Here is a 15167-nt window from a genome sequence, read left to right as displayed (position 1 = left end):
TCTATAACTACGGCATGCACTGTAATACATATATTTCTGCCTAGAAAATCGACACATTCACAAGGAATATTGGGTAGATTAGGATCCAAGAGGGCCTAAAACTGTTGCTGCTACTAAAATATTATGAATAGTAAACGTATCAAATTAGCAATATGAAGTTAGTCAAAGTATAAACGAATCTGTATAAATACAACCAGTTAGTACGAGACGAATGGCAGTTTCATATTTTATTTTAACTTTTGGGAAAATAATGATATGATTGGATTATGGTTAGATAACTTTTGTTCAAACCAAACAATTATGACTCTATGGATGTTGATATTGTCTATTATTATCTGTCATGTCACTATCGCATATCGTCATTGTCAAAACTGTCAAACATTTGTCATTTTGTCATGGAATCGTCAATTGAACGGAATGGAATAGCGAGGTGAAAAATAAAGTGCGTAATTGTTTATAAGCAACGCTTGAAACTTATATCAATATGCAAATTCTTTAAACACTTTAACAGTGTCATGTCGATTTCCGCGTCTTGTTTGCCTCGCTAGCCTAGTTTAATTGTATTTTAGTTGTAAGTCCACCTGTTATCATTTCATAGATTATTATTTTTATCTTCAGTTGTGTTAATATATTTTTATAATGTATCCACGATGTGGTAGTAATGGTTCAATCCAAAATATACACCAGACACCGTCGTCTTCCAACCAGAACACGGGTAAGTAGTAGAGTAGTTTATCTATTGGACTTTTATCAATCTTACTCTCTGTCTCTTTCGTTATGATTTTTATAAGAATTCCAATATCTGTTGTGTTACAACTATTACGGTTAAAGGTATTGATCTTGATTTACCGGAATTTTCCATTGCTGCATGAATTTGGATAGTTTCTTTATTTTGTCTAAAGTATCAAAATTGCCTTACTATAAAATAAAATATTTGTTCAATTATTAATTGTGTACTTTTATTGTATGTGAGGTTCACATGGTATTTTATGACATTCATATTTATGTTGTAATTTGTTTTTAATTTATATGAAACTATGCACCTAATTAGTCAGTAAACAAAAATACCTTATGATGTCAATCTAATCAACAATTTTTTTACTGTATTATATAGTGTATGTAGGTCATATTTGGTTGTTGTGAAGCATTTATCTTCACATTATTTAAGATTAATTATAATTATTAATTAATTTAATATTTGATTCTTCAGCATTCTAAAACCCTTATTTATTGAAAATCCTGGTATTAATTTACAGAAGATGAAGATGACAGTGGAGACAACAAGGCATCTGCACTGAGTTTTAAGGAAAGAAGGAGAGAGGCTCATACTCAGGTAATGACTACAATAATATATGTAAAATACACCACACATCCCATATAACAATGTTCAATTTACTTCTTGAATAATCAAAACCAATACCAGAGGAACTAAATACCATATGCCCCATATGGTATTTATTTTAATACTAGCCAACTGAAAGCTCAGCGAAAAGAGAATTTAAGCACCTAATTACTACATTTTAATGCATACTAACTGATTTCCATCATTTTACTAATTACCTGGGTAATGATATAATGTTATGTGGTTCTTTTCTTATTCTTAAAAAATTGTAAATGCTTGTTTGCTGTATAAGTCAATCAATTATAACATGTACTCACTCAATGACCATGCAGCAGTCAGCAATCTTTGGCCAGTAAGGTCCACAACTTGTCAATTTAACTAAAAGCAAACAAATTAACTAAAAGCAGGCCACACTTGAAATATTGACCCCATATCTACATGTAAATGCCTATATTCTATAGAAAAATGAAAATGCTATTCACATTGTAAAAATATACAGAATTTAATTCATCAATGTAATACTTACATTATGTTTATATGTTTTTGCTTTAATTATATGTAGTTTGAAAAATAACCACAGAATAATATAAATAAACACCACAAACTATTTACAACTAACAAGTAACTGATTTCATAGTCTGAGGTTGCATTTGGGAGGCAATTTTTTGTATGTTATCTGTCATAATTAATTGTAGTTGCAATTCATAGAATAGCTCTCAAATGCTCATCAGTGAGATGCATATTTATTTCTTCTTTCACAATTGAAAATTCATTTTCATATTCGTTACTTACTAACTGCTGCCGAAGCTTTGCTCTCATGGGGATTGCAGGATTAAAATTGTGTGTTATCCCGTGTGGTACATTTAGATTTACAAAACATTTGTGATACCAAATACTGATTTAATTAAACAGTTGTTAGCTACTCTAATAGTTGCTTTTCTTAATATAATAAGAATAATAATGACAGTAATAATTAAAACTTAGTAAAATGAAGATAGTTTTTAGTTAATGAATTCTAATGGTGGAGATCATTATTATAACCTAACTTGAAATACTAAATATCTAAATTGAATCACATAATGTTAGTAATACTCGATATTATTACCTGATTTATGTTTACACCTCATTGTGTTTATATTTGATAGTCATACTAAGCTTTAGTTTTGTACTAAACTCTTTTAGTATTAAACTATTGTTAAGTTGTTAGTAATATTACTTTCTTTTTACAGGCTGAACAGAAAAGAAGAGATGCCATTAAGAAGGGCTATGATTCCCTTCAGGAGTTGGTACCAACTTGCCAGCAAACAGATGCATCAGGATACAAACCAAGCAAAGCAGCCGTGAGTTTCTTATCACTAAATATTTATATGGCGAAGGTTATCATACAATTTTGTTTTACCGACCTTGCTAACTAATCAATACTCAATATTGACCATGTTGTGTATTACAACGCAACGTAACTAGTCTGCTTGCGTAACTTTGCGGTAATATTTATAGTTTAAATGCAATATCTAGTAGTTCTATTGAATTAGGAAATTACAAAGAATAGTAACTATGTAAATTGCGATATTTTGTGCGCATTCCAAAGGCGTAGATTATAATATCATAGATACATACAAAGTAATTTAACTACATATTATGATGTTTATTATTTTAATGTTTAACTGCCGGATACGTCTGTATAATGACGAAATAACTGTTTTTCTTTCGTGAACATACACAAATACGTATTACTTTAGTGAAAGTTACAATATACAGACATATTTACTTGGTGTTGCCTTCTCGCGTCATAGATACGGAGGCCAGTGACACCTCGCGAAGTAGCATGCGGCAACAACGTGTCCAAATAGACCTTAAGTTCCTAATCGTAAATAAACGAACACATATGTAACTAGGTGAACATATGTATCATAATTGGATTTACTTTAGACTTGATTTAATGTTTTATCAGTACTTATATACCTGTTAAATGTATAAAGCTATTATCTCTTTGATATTTCCAATTTTCAATAGCCATGCCATGCTTTGCTAATTCTGCATGGTGACCACAGTGTCACTTCTTACGTTGTCTTCACGTTGGCGATAAATTGTATTAGCTTAATGCGTGACAATAATAGACAAACCGTGATGCTGTGTGACGCACATGGCTTGTTAACCTTCAACTTCTAGGTACTGTAAATAGTATTATAGATCATTTCTTTGTACGATAGGTAGATATTATACGTACGTGCTTATGTATTGGAAATAGGCAGACTAGAGAGACGAGATTCTTTAGAAACATTTTCCAAAGTGACATCTTTGCCTTTCCGTGTCTCCTGCACATGGCAAAAAATAAAGAAACGTACTTAGAGATAAACGACCACGCGGGTAGGATATGCTTTTTGAAATAATCAAACACGATATATAAACGTGCGCGCTCACCTCAAAACAGTAATAAACAAAAGTTATCAAAACCTTTGAAGATAATCAGGTCTCATTATAGTTGTAAATGAAATTGTTTAAAATTAAAATGTTAAAAAATACTAACATGGAATAGGATAGTTTTCATATTAATTGACAAGACAAAACATCGCTTTGCCCCCTGTGGAAATGTAACCAACGTATGCTTGTCTTTTGAACTCCCAATTATTTTGTAGCCACAGTACATCACAATGTATCCACGACTCGATTAAAAACACTAATTTATGTTATATTTACCGTTTGTCACACCTAGGTCAAAGGTGTCGTACATAAAATTATGAATGCTTGTACCTATTGTAGAATATTATACCGAATTGTTCCAATTTTACCGCAAACTACTGTAATTTAAAACACTAAAATATTTAGTTTGTGACGAAGAGTATTCTAAAGATGAATGTTTCTATTTTTCCAGGTACTTCAAAAATCTATAGATTACATCCAATACTTACTACAGCAGAGGCGAAGGCAGGAAGATGAGCGAAATGCGTTGCGCAAAGACGTGGTGGCGTTGCGCATAATGCAGGCTAACTACGAGCAAATCGTGAAGGCGCAACATTCAGTACCAGGGCACAATGAACAAAGACTTACTGACCAAGATAAGTTTAAAGTGGTAAGTTAGGTATTACATACTGCTAACATTCTGATTAAAAAAAATTGCATTATGTAGAATCTAGTCCGAATTCCTGATTTTGGTTTTAGTAACATAATTTGGCTGCAGCTCCCTAAAAAGTAATTTTTCTAATGATAAAATAAAATTTTATCTCTCGATACCAACCGTCTTCTTGCATGCTAAAATGGGTGATATCATATTTTATTTTTAGGGTTCCGTAGCCAAATGGCACAAAACGGAACCCTTATAGATTCGTCATGTCTGTCTGTCTGTCTGATTTTTTATACAGGCGTTACTGAATAACGTTATAAATAACCTTTTGCATAGATAAAGCTACGATCTAATGCATAAAATTAAAAAATATTTAAATAAGTATTTTAAATTCAGTTCCAGGGTATAATGGACAAGTTGTTCGAGTCGTTCGAGTCGGTGCCGACAAATAACTTTGCGGAGTTTTCGGCGGGAGTGTTCAACTGGCTCGAAGAATACTGCAAGCCCCAGTCGCTGAGAACTATGGTTCACGGCGTGTTGAGGGAGCAAAGTTATACGCCATAAATACATTACATACATCCATACATATTGTCTTGTTTAGTAGTCATAAACATGACATGGTACTACTAATTGAGCTTCGATATAATTGACGTGATTGTTATTATTATATAAAATTTTATTTCTTTGATCTTTTTTGACGGTTGTAATTTTTTAAATTAGTTGTTTACTGTTCCTATCAGGTTTAAATATGAAATCTTATACTTTTTTAAATTGTGAACTTTAAATATTTTTCGAAGTTTTATTGGTAGTTACTTTTCTATTACTGAATTGCTCTGTTTTACCTTATATAGATTACATACAGTTTAATATTTATCTGCCAAATATACATAAGCAGATATAAGCGATAGAGCGAGTGATAACGTCGTAATAATATGTTCATGTGATAAGAAAACTCGTATCTTCACTCCTATTACATATTCGTTCAATGTTATTCAATTTGCACAAATAAGACGTATATTATTATATGTTTATTGTTATTGGAATTTATATCTATTAATTAGATAATTTAAATATATACAATACATACTATAATTAGTATGAAATTTTACTATGTTATTTGGATAAATGTATATGAAATTAAAAATATGGACATATATTTATAGTAGAGATGTGCCGACTATGGCTCTTGGCGACTAGCAGATTTCGGTTGGAAAGAATACTACGGATATTTGAAGAATTATCAGGCATACTAATAATTATTTTATTATAGTTATTAGTAATTTTTTATAACCCTTTCTTAAATAGTTTATCGTTTTTAACAAATCCATGTCATTCTTTTGCCACTGTGTGAAGCAGTGGACTGCATGTCTTCTCATTTCCTGATCTTATCTTAAGTACTTAGATAAATAAGTTACTACTTTGAGTAGTGTAACATATCATACTATTTTCTCGTCAGATATCATCATACCATTTACTCCACAATCTGTGGCGTTCACACTACATACAAATTTTATCTTTACTATTGCTACTCGCACGTTTTACCGTTTCATCGCGGATTACTAAAATCGTCGAATAGTCGGCACATCTCTAATTTTTAGATTCCAATATTCTATTTATTTCTTATAAGAAATCAAAAGTTATTTTTGAAGATCATGCTTATCATGTAAGCTTTGTGATAAAAAAATGTTCGCCTTAAAGAATTTGTTCAAGAATACGAATGTCAATAAATGATAGTGCCTTCAACAGTTTGCTGTTTTCAATGTAAAATAAACATATGTTTCGTTATTTCTGTGTTTTATTGTCATATCGATATGTTTGCTTATCCCCACAGCTAAATAACCTAAGATACTTAGAAAAGTTAGCATATGAACCTAATTTAGAATGAATGTGATCTTTCAAACCAAACTAACAATAAAATTGACATTTAGAAGTTTTTAAATAATCACCTAATTGAAAATTTGGGGTCTCTGGAAAAATAACAAATTATTAATTATACAGACCTAAAATTACAATCACATTACGACTCGGTGCCTACTACACACCAACCACTCACACCAACGTGTGTAGCGCATTGATACTTGCTACGAAGTTGGCTACAGCGCTACAAAAGCGTAGTAAGCGTAGCAGTGTCACCAGAAACTTACCGACCGCTGTAGCTTTCGTAGCTGTGTGTCGACAGCAGAAATATTTTATTATTTAGCCCAAGAAAATAATCATCAGTTTTTGTATGGGACAAAAATTAAGTACTCTGAGAATTACTTAATAGTACCTACTAGAAAATTTAAAAATGCAATACTAAAACATATTTAGTCACAAGGTAAATAATAGATACAAATATCTGGTTCGTAATTATAAAAAATCGTTACTAGCAACTATAAGCAAATCTGTCTATAAAACATCCTATTAATATAGTCTACTGAAGGTAATACAGTTTATTAGAGTTATAATGCTCGACATGTCCATGTTTTCATCATCTCACACCTTTTTCATTTAGACGGATACTAATTACCCTACAGGGCGATCAAGATTGTTAATAGTTCTTTTAATAGCGATTAAAAATTTTGGTTCTTGTTTGTTTCAGTTTTTAATGGCTACTTAAGCACGGTTGCCGAGCAAAAGCTGTATTAAATGAAATCTCACATTTCGCCAGTTACATTATAAGTGAACGAGTTCACTTGTAATTTGTAATCATCAAACATCGAACCAAAAGTTGAATTCGAAATTCTTCACTCGACCAACGGACTTACAAACACACCAACAATAAATAAGTTACTTATATAATATAAACATATTATAAACAATTTTGACATTGTAAATTGTAAGTATTATAAATCAGTCATTATCAAATTCCAAACTATGCATGTAAGTAGATAAATATTTGGGTATGTACCTACTCGAAATAAAACTATAGTAACAGCTGCAATGCAATGGCCTTCTCCGATTTAAAGTTCAAGTAAGTATCTCGTATTTAGTTTAAATTTTCCGGCTTTCGACATCATTGTAAACTTACGCCTGTCTAGAGGAGTTTCTCAAGTTGTTGCTAAAATTATAAGTTGAGACTTGAGAGGCAAACTTTCCGGAGTGTTTGCAAATTCCTTCATGTTTCATTAAATAGTTTTATTATTCTGTTGCTAGTTCAGTTAACAACTGTTTTAGTGTTTACTTACTCAGAATGTAATAATATACTATCTAGTTTGACCCAGATAGTTGAGACCTTGTCAACTGCATTCATACTTCCCTCATGGGACCAATTAAAACAGATTTAGTTCAGTTTTGATTTAAAATACTTACTATTATTATCTTTACCTAATAATGCGTATTTACTTCCTCGTGCCTGCTGTAAAATTGAAGTTTTATCGTTCTTGTGTATGCTGATAATCCTTAACAGTTTCCATGGTACATTTGCTGTCGAGTCTTTAGCTCACGCAGCACCTGTATAGCGCCCGTATGTAATTTTGGCGATCGCTTAGCCTGTAGTTAGATAAAGAGATCCTGGAAGACACAACTCACCAAAATGTTTCAAAAAATAATAAAAAACAAAACACTGCTATTAACTACATTGAGTGGTTTATTAATTATTGTTCCACACGATACATTCTTATATAAAAAATCACTAAATGACTACTGTTTATAATAATTACACGCATTACATAACTAAAGTACATAGTATGATAAGGACGAGAGATGATTGGTAATTGAAAAAGGATTTTATAACACATCTTTGGTAAAATAACTTATTATTACATCTAGTCTACTTCTTAACTTATCCTCTAGTAGGAATTTTAAAGAGTAAGAAAGAAGTACTAGTTAGAAAATTAATTAGGTTATATTTTTCAGTTCGTTGACAACATTACATGCTTCCATTCTACCTATCCAGTTAGAAGCTGGTGACTAGTACACGTATGATAAGACATTCTAATAACTGCATCTTTAAATAATATGTACTCAACTTGTTAGGCGACTAAAAACCAGTAAGTACTGGTTTACTGTTTCAAATAATACCTGGACAATTTAAATATAAAAAATTCTAAACAATATTACACAAACTGTATGATAGTCTGATAAAAACAGGCAAAAATAGATACCTAAATCAGTCTTTCATGAAATGCAGTATAAATTAGGTGTAGATTGATTAATACCATAACTGACTAGCTTTGTGGCAGAACCAACACAACGTTAGCAAATAAAGAAATCACCTTTATTATCGGGATTATATACGAGGGCAATTACTCAACATGGTTCATAAATTATATTATACGGCCCACGTTCAGATTGAATTACTGTGGTATAAATGTTGTGCAGTCACATTATTTTGATTACCATGTATTTCATTGCTTTCACTATACACGCTCGCTCTCCGTCGGTTGCGAGAGTAGTGTGACGTCACCCATCGGGTAGCTCTCGGTTCGTCTCGCACATCCCACATGCTTCGCTCGTTCTCTAGGCGTTCCACAGCAAAGTCTCTTGAGGACACACGCATAGCACATTAGCAGAGAGAACATAAGAAGTAAACCGATGACAACGGTCACCACTAACAATATTCTGAGTTCTCCATTGGACTTGGAGTCGGCTATACTCGAGTTCCGACTCATCCTCACAGCTCACCGCGTCCTCATCTGAAACAAAAAGTAGGAAAATCGTTTTAAATTGCTTTGAAACATCGCGTCGATGCTGTGGCACTTCAGTTGAAAGCTTCTGTAACGGATTTTGTGTTCTATTTGGGAATTTTGGAGAGGTAGCGTAGCCAGCTGCTACGCCGTAGCAATTACAACAGGTTACAGGTCTGTACGTATCCATTTCGGTACCCCTATAAGTTTCATCATTCTCTGTTACAGGATTACATTAATAATACTATTTAGTTTGCTATATAGGTGGGTACCTATAGAAACCATCATAATACCTAGATACTGGGATAGACTACATAGGTAAAATAGGTATATAGTTTAATTAATAAGATTAATTAGAAATCTCATTCATTTATGTTAGTCTTCAAGGCAAAGCTGTCTTCAGACTAGATTTAAGATTAAAGTGGTTTAAGAAATTGTAGTCTTGGAATTGTAGAGATTTACTGGCACAATGGCGTTGTTTCGTCTATTCAGCGTGTTTCGCCCAAGCATACATATTAATGAAGACCCTATTGTTGGTATAAGTACCTTTGCAGTCTCAAAACGTTCTTGTAAGTTTTAATATATATCTATATATGTAAAAAGTCTCCTACAAAACTCCGGTAAGCAAGAATCTTTTTAAAACCAGATAAATATTGATTAGAGTGTGATTGAATGCAGAACGTACATGAGAGGTGAAAACCTTTTATCGGTTCCCGAACGCAAATCCTTTGTCAATTTCTCCGTGTCGTACCTATTCGGAAATGAAAAATGATCGGCATTGGTATGTAACTATGTATCTGTATTGTAAATGCATTTGAATAACCTGAGGTAGGTGTACATACTCCTACTCCTTATGTGATGTGAATTTTTTTTACGAAATTTGTTTACGGATTTGACATATTTTCTGAGTGGAGTATTTTTATATACCTACACGTAAAAATACTATATATTAGCAAATTATAGAGTAAACTAGTAATATCAATATAAACATAAAATCAATAGGATAGAAATTATGTGACTTTAGTTAAGACATTATGTAAACAAAAACTTTTTCAAAATAGATAATTATCTTCTATGTATTTTGAACAAGGTCTAGACTGACACAAGGTGTAAGGTAAATACAATAAACGTAGCGCAAGATATATTGTAAAATACTGACGTTCAAGTCTTTGTCGCTTGGTATCTAAGTAAGTACCCTACATAACTGCTCTCAGTTCGTATTATGTCTCACGATAGATCCACAAACGTTGTTATTCTATAAAGCTTGCACAGCTCTTCAAAATATTCGTACTAGTAAAGAACAGTATTATCAGCTACCTATATAAGATCCGAATAGGAGGATAAGCGCTACGTTCTGATCTCATGAATGCATATTTCTTTAAAAGTATAAGTAGAATAAAATATCTAATCCCGCATCATAACATTGTTTATAAATAAATTCGTTGCATCATTTTGACTGTTCAAACTGTTTCCGAGTCTTAAATTATAATACTCGAAAACAGTTTTGACGAAATTTCCTGTCTTACCGAATTTTATTTAACATTTTAACGAAATTCACTTTACAAAATGACAGCAATGTGACAAGTTTCCGTTTTGGCATGAAACTCTATCTTTTTAGCACTGTTGCTAGCGTGGTTGCTGGCTACATTATGATACCATGGTTGAAGGTTTTCTTGTTTCGATAGAACAAAATATTGAGCATTCTTATTATTTTTCATTTTGTCTCTTATTTACTTATTCCATTTCATATAGGGAATAGTTCAACTAAGTACGTTGAAACTTCTTTCTTTTATAGTGGACTAAAGTCTTTTTATAGATCCCCATACAATATTGTAGGGTGATATTTATCATATGAATCATATTATGATTAATTCTCTGTGAACACACCTACTAAATAACACAAATATATTGCTATACATTATAGTCATTTCAGCAGAGCACTAGAAATATTTGTAACAGGATAGTTAGGATTAGAAATGGAGTCCAACAATAGGTACCTATATAGGTATATGAGTTTAGGACAAAACTGAATATACCTGAAACACTTAGAACTTAGAACAATGGTTTTATATGTCATGTTACGCTCCAAATACGCTCATCATTCATTCACATATTCTGAAGGGACGATCAATTTCATTGGTTGTAAATAATAAACCAATGTGATTATTTAAATACCTAAATAGCATACAATCAATCACGATACATGACGCTGATTGAGTCGATTTCAAATTTTATTTTACACTTTTATACCTTTGAGATAAATTCACATAGCTATGATTATGAGTCACAGTTGCAGTTTACATAGAAAAGGAAATCAATAAATTCTGCTATTAATAGTGCGGTGTGTAACCGAGTGTTAGATATTGTTTGCGTTTTAGTGACGCATTGGCATTTACCTTCATACGTCCGTAACGTAACATGTATGGTAGTAAACTTTAGTAAAAATAATATTGCATTATTTGCTTGCATCCGCGAATGTATGTGAGTATAGATATCTTACAACCCTTAGTGACAATGAAATCACAAATGCCCTTAGATGTTGCTAATCCCTATACAGTGTGTATCATAAAAACCTAAAGCTAATCCTCATAGTGCTGAAAACGTGACTCGTTGAGATTTGCTAGCATTCCATCTTTCATTCTCGTTATGACTTATTATGAGTAATGGAGCTATCTTTGAGTTTTATTCCACCATTTATTTTTGTGAGAACAATGATTATTTTACATTGCTGGGCTTTTTTCGGTCTTTCGAAAATTTCTCAATAGTAGCACGGAGTCTGGAATTGTGTCCAGTATATGGCAATAGGCTCACCCCCTATTACATGGGACTTATAACACAAATTGTGAAAAGTGGGTGTGTATGCTGAAAAGGAAAGCGGCATTACGCGCCGTAATGTGCACCTTTGCCTTCGGGGATAAGAGGCGTGACGTTGCGTATGATTATTTTATAAATGATTTTCTTCCTAATATCATAATTATTTAGATTTTATTGTGCTGCTTATTATTGTTATGTTTTATTGTATTATGCATAAAGTTAATTATAATTATGAAATGCAAATGTTGCCGTCGTCTTAAAGAAAAGTACCTGGCCAGTTCAGTTAGGAAATCAAATAATATTTCGGAATTCTCAGCAGTGGAACGGGCCAGAAAATGCTAAGATATAAACCTCTATAACGTAATGGATTTTACATTTAATCCATAACATGTCTCTGCTTACCTCTTTATTGCATTGTAAGCGTAATAAAATGGTAGGTTACATAGCACCACGCTTTGTAAAAACTTTAAAAGGTGTAAAACGTGACGCTATCCTTAAAAGGGCATTGTAGTATCGGAAACACCGTTGAACGAGAGTAAAACGTTCAAAGTTAACGGTTTGACAATATCTTAGACATAAACTTGGAGAGGTGAGCACAGAACAAGTAACGCCGTCTACTTCAAACAGTAGATACCGAAGTAATGCTCGAATATAACCTCTGCCCAGCGTTCGACGTAAAACATGAAGTACTTGATATAAAAAGTTGTCTGTATTGTACGCAATATGGGAAGGTTTTATAGGGATTATTGTGACGGATAAAACGTGAGAGAGCTGTGAAAATACCTTTTTTTTGGGAACAATAACACAAAGGTACAAAGAAATAAAATGTTTTAGCACTACTTTATTTAGGTACTCAAGTGGTGTCACTTTTTTTTTTTGATGGGGGAAAGTCATCCTATGACTTCTCCCGCTTTGGGCGAGGCGAGAGGGAGTGCCAGACTCTTACTGACTTAAAACCACCCCGTTTCTTCTCCGGCTTTTCGAGCCGGAGCCCCGGTAAACCCGCTAGGTAGTCCGTAGCTCCGGATCAGGCATCAGCCCTACTGGGCCCCATCTGTGGTGGTCTGATGTCTCTTTGAGGCACGCACCTAACCCAAACCTAACCCTAACAGTTTACGCTACTCGAATTTTATAAAAACTAAAGTGCGCTCCACGTCGTGATTGTTTTCGACTGTAGGTTCCAACATAATCGCGGCACGGGTTGCTTGCTGTGCTCAAATTAGTTAAGTAATGTGCATGCACACTTCTACAAACTTTGGCGACCATTTGAAATCGGAAAGAGGGAAATTTTCAAAATAGGCTTTATTGGGGCATAGGCCTTATTTGGTTAGGTTACTATATACATAATATCATTCTTTCCCAAGAGATTCACAATGTAACATGATAAAGTACATCATGAAGACATAGTAGGAACATTAACATCAGGAAGATACATGGCTGGTTCTCAAGATTAAGGCATTCAATAAATAGCTCGCCGAAGGATATCCATCACTACTGTGTTTTATTATCACAATAGTAAAATAAATAGGTCAGTGACTCGTGACGTCATTATTGCTAACTAATGCTCACTGCTCTGATGAAACTTTGCCTCGCTGAAGAAATAAAGAAGGGCTTTTTGTACGATTTAATGCGGGCTCAAAAATCGATTGTGTTCGTGTTTTATCGTCTACATAAAATTAATGCGGACGTCAGTATTGGTGTTGACACGATGGACGTTTTTTACAATCTGTATTTCGTTCAATTCGAGGGTACGAGATAATTTATTGATATTAGATAATAAGTTGCTTACATTAGATAATAAGTTGCTTACATGGACATATTTTTATCAGGTATAGTTATGGCTTGAAACAGTACCTCGTCAAACAATTATCCACGTGAGTGAGCCCAAAAATATACCTAATCATTAATTTAATACGTCCCACGAAAGTTATAAAACAGATACTTATGAATAAGTATACATAACCATGAAGTCCTAATAAAAACAACAACATGAAGAGAACCCTAGATCACACTAGTAAAGTTTAGTGGTAAACAAGAAAATCTCGTATTTCGAAAACGATTCGCGAATTACTTGGGACTGTGATGAAACGTAGATTGAAACGTTGTTTTCAATGTTTGTTTGTTACACTCATCAATCTATCCACTCGTTCGCTCTGTGGTATCGAAATCTCGCGCCAGGGGAGCAAACTGAGCTGCGGACTACCTAGCGGGTTTACCGGGGCTCCGGCTCGAAAAGCAGGAGAAGGAACGGGGTGGTTTTTAGTCAGTAAGAGTCTGACACTCCCTCTCGCCTCGCCCAAGGCGAGAGAAGTCATTGGATGATTTTCCCCCTCAAAAAAAAAAAGGGGAGCAAACTGAAATAGTTCACGCTGACTTACATGTAAAAGTCGTTAGTTGGTACCTACTTTTTTCTACGTAGCTTAAGTAAGATATGTATCGGGTAAACTATTATTGGTTCATTGCCAGCAATAAAGGTATAATTGGTAAACATTTTGTGTAGTGTAAGGATGTATTTCATCTTGATCCGGAGCTGCCAACTACCTAGCGGGTTTACCGGAGCTCCGGCTGGAAAAGCAGGAGTAGGAACAAGGTGGGTTTTAGTCAGTTAGAGTCTGAGACTACCTTTCGCCTCGCCCAAGGCGAGAAGAGAGAGAAAAGTCATTGGATGATTTCCCCCCCTTAAAAAAGGAGGTTTTCTTCCTCGTCCTTGTCCGGCGAAAATGTTGCTACTCCTTACTCGTTGATAGAATTATATTTGACCTCGTATTCGATTACAATATCCAGGGAGAGAGAGATCGACGTTATTGCTTGTTGTCGATACTTAATTAAGAAAATTCGATATTTCAAATAGGTAAGTAAGTACTCTTGTGGCTTCATATTCGTGTAGTTTGGTTAAGAAAAATTTTAGCGGTTAAATTACAAATACTTTTCTTTTACCTCGTTAGTCGATTGGTCTCAAATGTAACTGGTAAGTGCCGAGTATGGGGTCTTTGATAAGATTGCCGGATCGAATAAAATATTACCTATTGATTATTTCGGTGCATGGTTCAATTGGCCACAGCAAGCTCTACGAAGAGACAAGTGGAAGAAGGGTAGGGAGGCCTTTGCCCTGCAGTGGGACGTCCATGACTGTAAATGTAAATAAAAATTAATAAAATAAAATAACCTATCTTTGTTAAACCTCTTTAATGAGTGTCTAAATAAAAACACGAATTTGTTACTGGCCATGTGATAAAAAAAAACGTAGAAAGCCATAAAATATTTATTTTTAATTATATTATTTTTTTATTTTACAAATGGCATCTTATGATTTTATTACAAAATACAACCAGTAGGTACATAG

The 15167-nt window shown here is 33.5% G+C and overlaps 1 protein-coding gene and 1 long non-coding RNA gene across 2 annotated transcripts in view; one reads left to right on the top strand and one right to left on the bottom strand.

Annotated features, from left to right (window-relative positions):
• Window positions 1-373: 373 nt before the first annotated feature.
• Window positions 374-6188, top strand: LOC118268229 (max-like protein X). The gene is made up of 5 exons (XM_035582622.2): window positions 374-715; window positions 1257-1333; window positions 2572-2682; window positions 4215-4412; window positions 4800-6188. The coding sequence occupies exons 1-5, from the start codon at window positions 640-642 to the stop codon at window positions 4965-4967; spliced, it is 630 nt and encodes a 209-aa protein (XP_035438515.1). The 5' UTR covers window positions 374-639; the 3' UTR covers window positions 4968-6188.
• A 1765-nt stretch (window positions 6189-7953) lies between these two features.
• LOC126912715 (uncharacterized) overlaps window positions 7954-15167 on the bottom strand; it is a 33579-nt gene continuing 26365 nt past the window's right edge. The window contains exon 2 of the long non-coding RNA XR_007707377.1: window positions 7954-9019. This is a non-coding gene — a long non-coding RNA (uncharacterized LOC126912715). The remainder of the gene's footprint in view (window positions 9020-15167) is intronic.

The sequence above is a fragment of the Spodoptera frugiperda genome, chromosome 29 (assembly GCF_023101765.2).
Source record: "Spodoptera frugiperda isolate SF20-4 chromosome 29, AGI-APGP_CSIRO_Sfru_2.0, whole genome shotgun sequence".
NCBI classification, from domain to species: Eukaryota; Metazoa; Arthropoda; class Insecta; order Lepidoptera; family Noctuidae; genus Spodoptera; species Spodoptera frugiperda.
Note: the sequence above shows the minus strand (reverse complement) of the source record. Positions and strands in the feature narration are given on the sequence as shown.

What these genes read in the sequence shown, in the direction of transcription:
- LOC118268229 (XM_035582622.2), top strand. Translation starts at nt 640, where the DNA reads ATGTATCCACGATGTGGTAGTAATGGTTCAATCCAAAATATACACCAG. An exon ending in GTCTTCCAACCAGAACACGG is followed by an intron (nt 716 to 1,256) that starts GTAAGTAGTAGA and finishes ATTAATTTACAG; the next exon opens with AAGATGAAGATGACAGTGGA. An exon ending in GGAGAGAGGCTCATACTCAG is followed by an intron (nt 1,334 to 2,571) that starts GTAATGACTACA and finishes TTCTTTTTACAG; the next exon opens with GCTGAACAGAAAAGAAGAGA.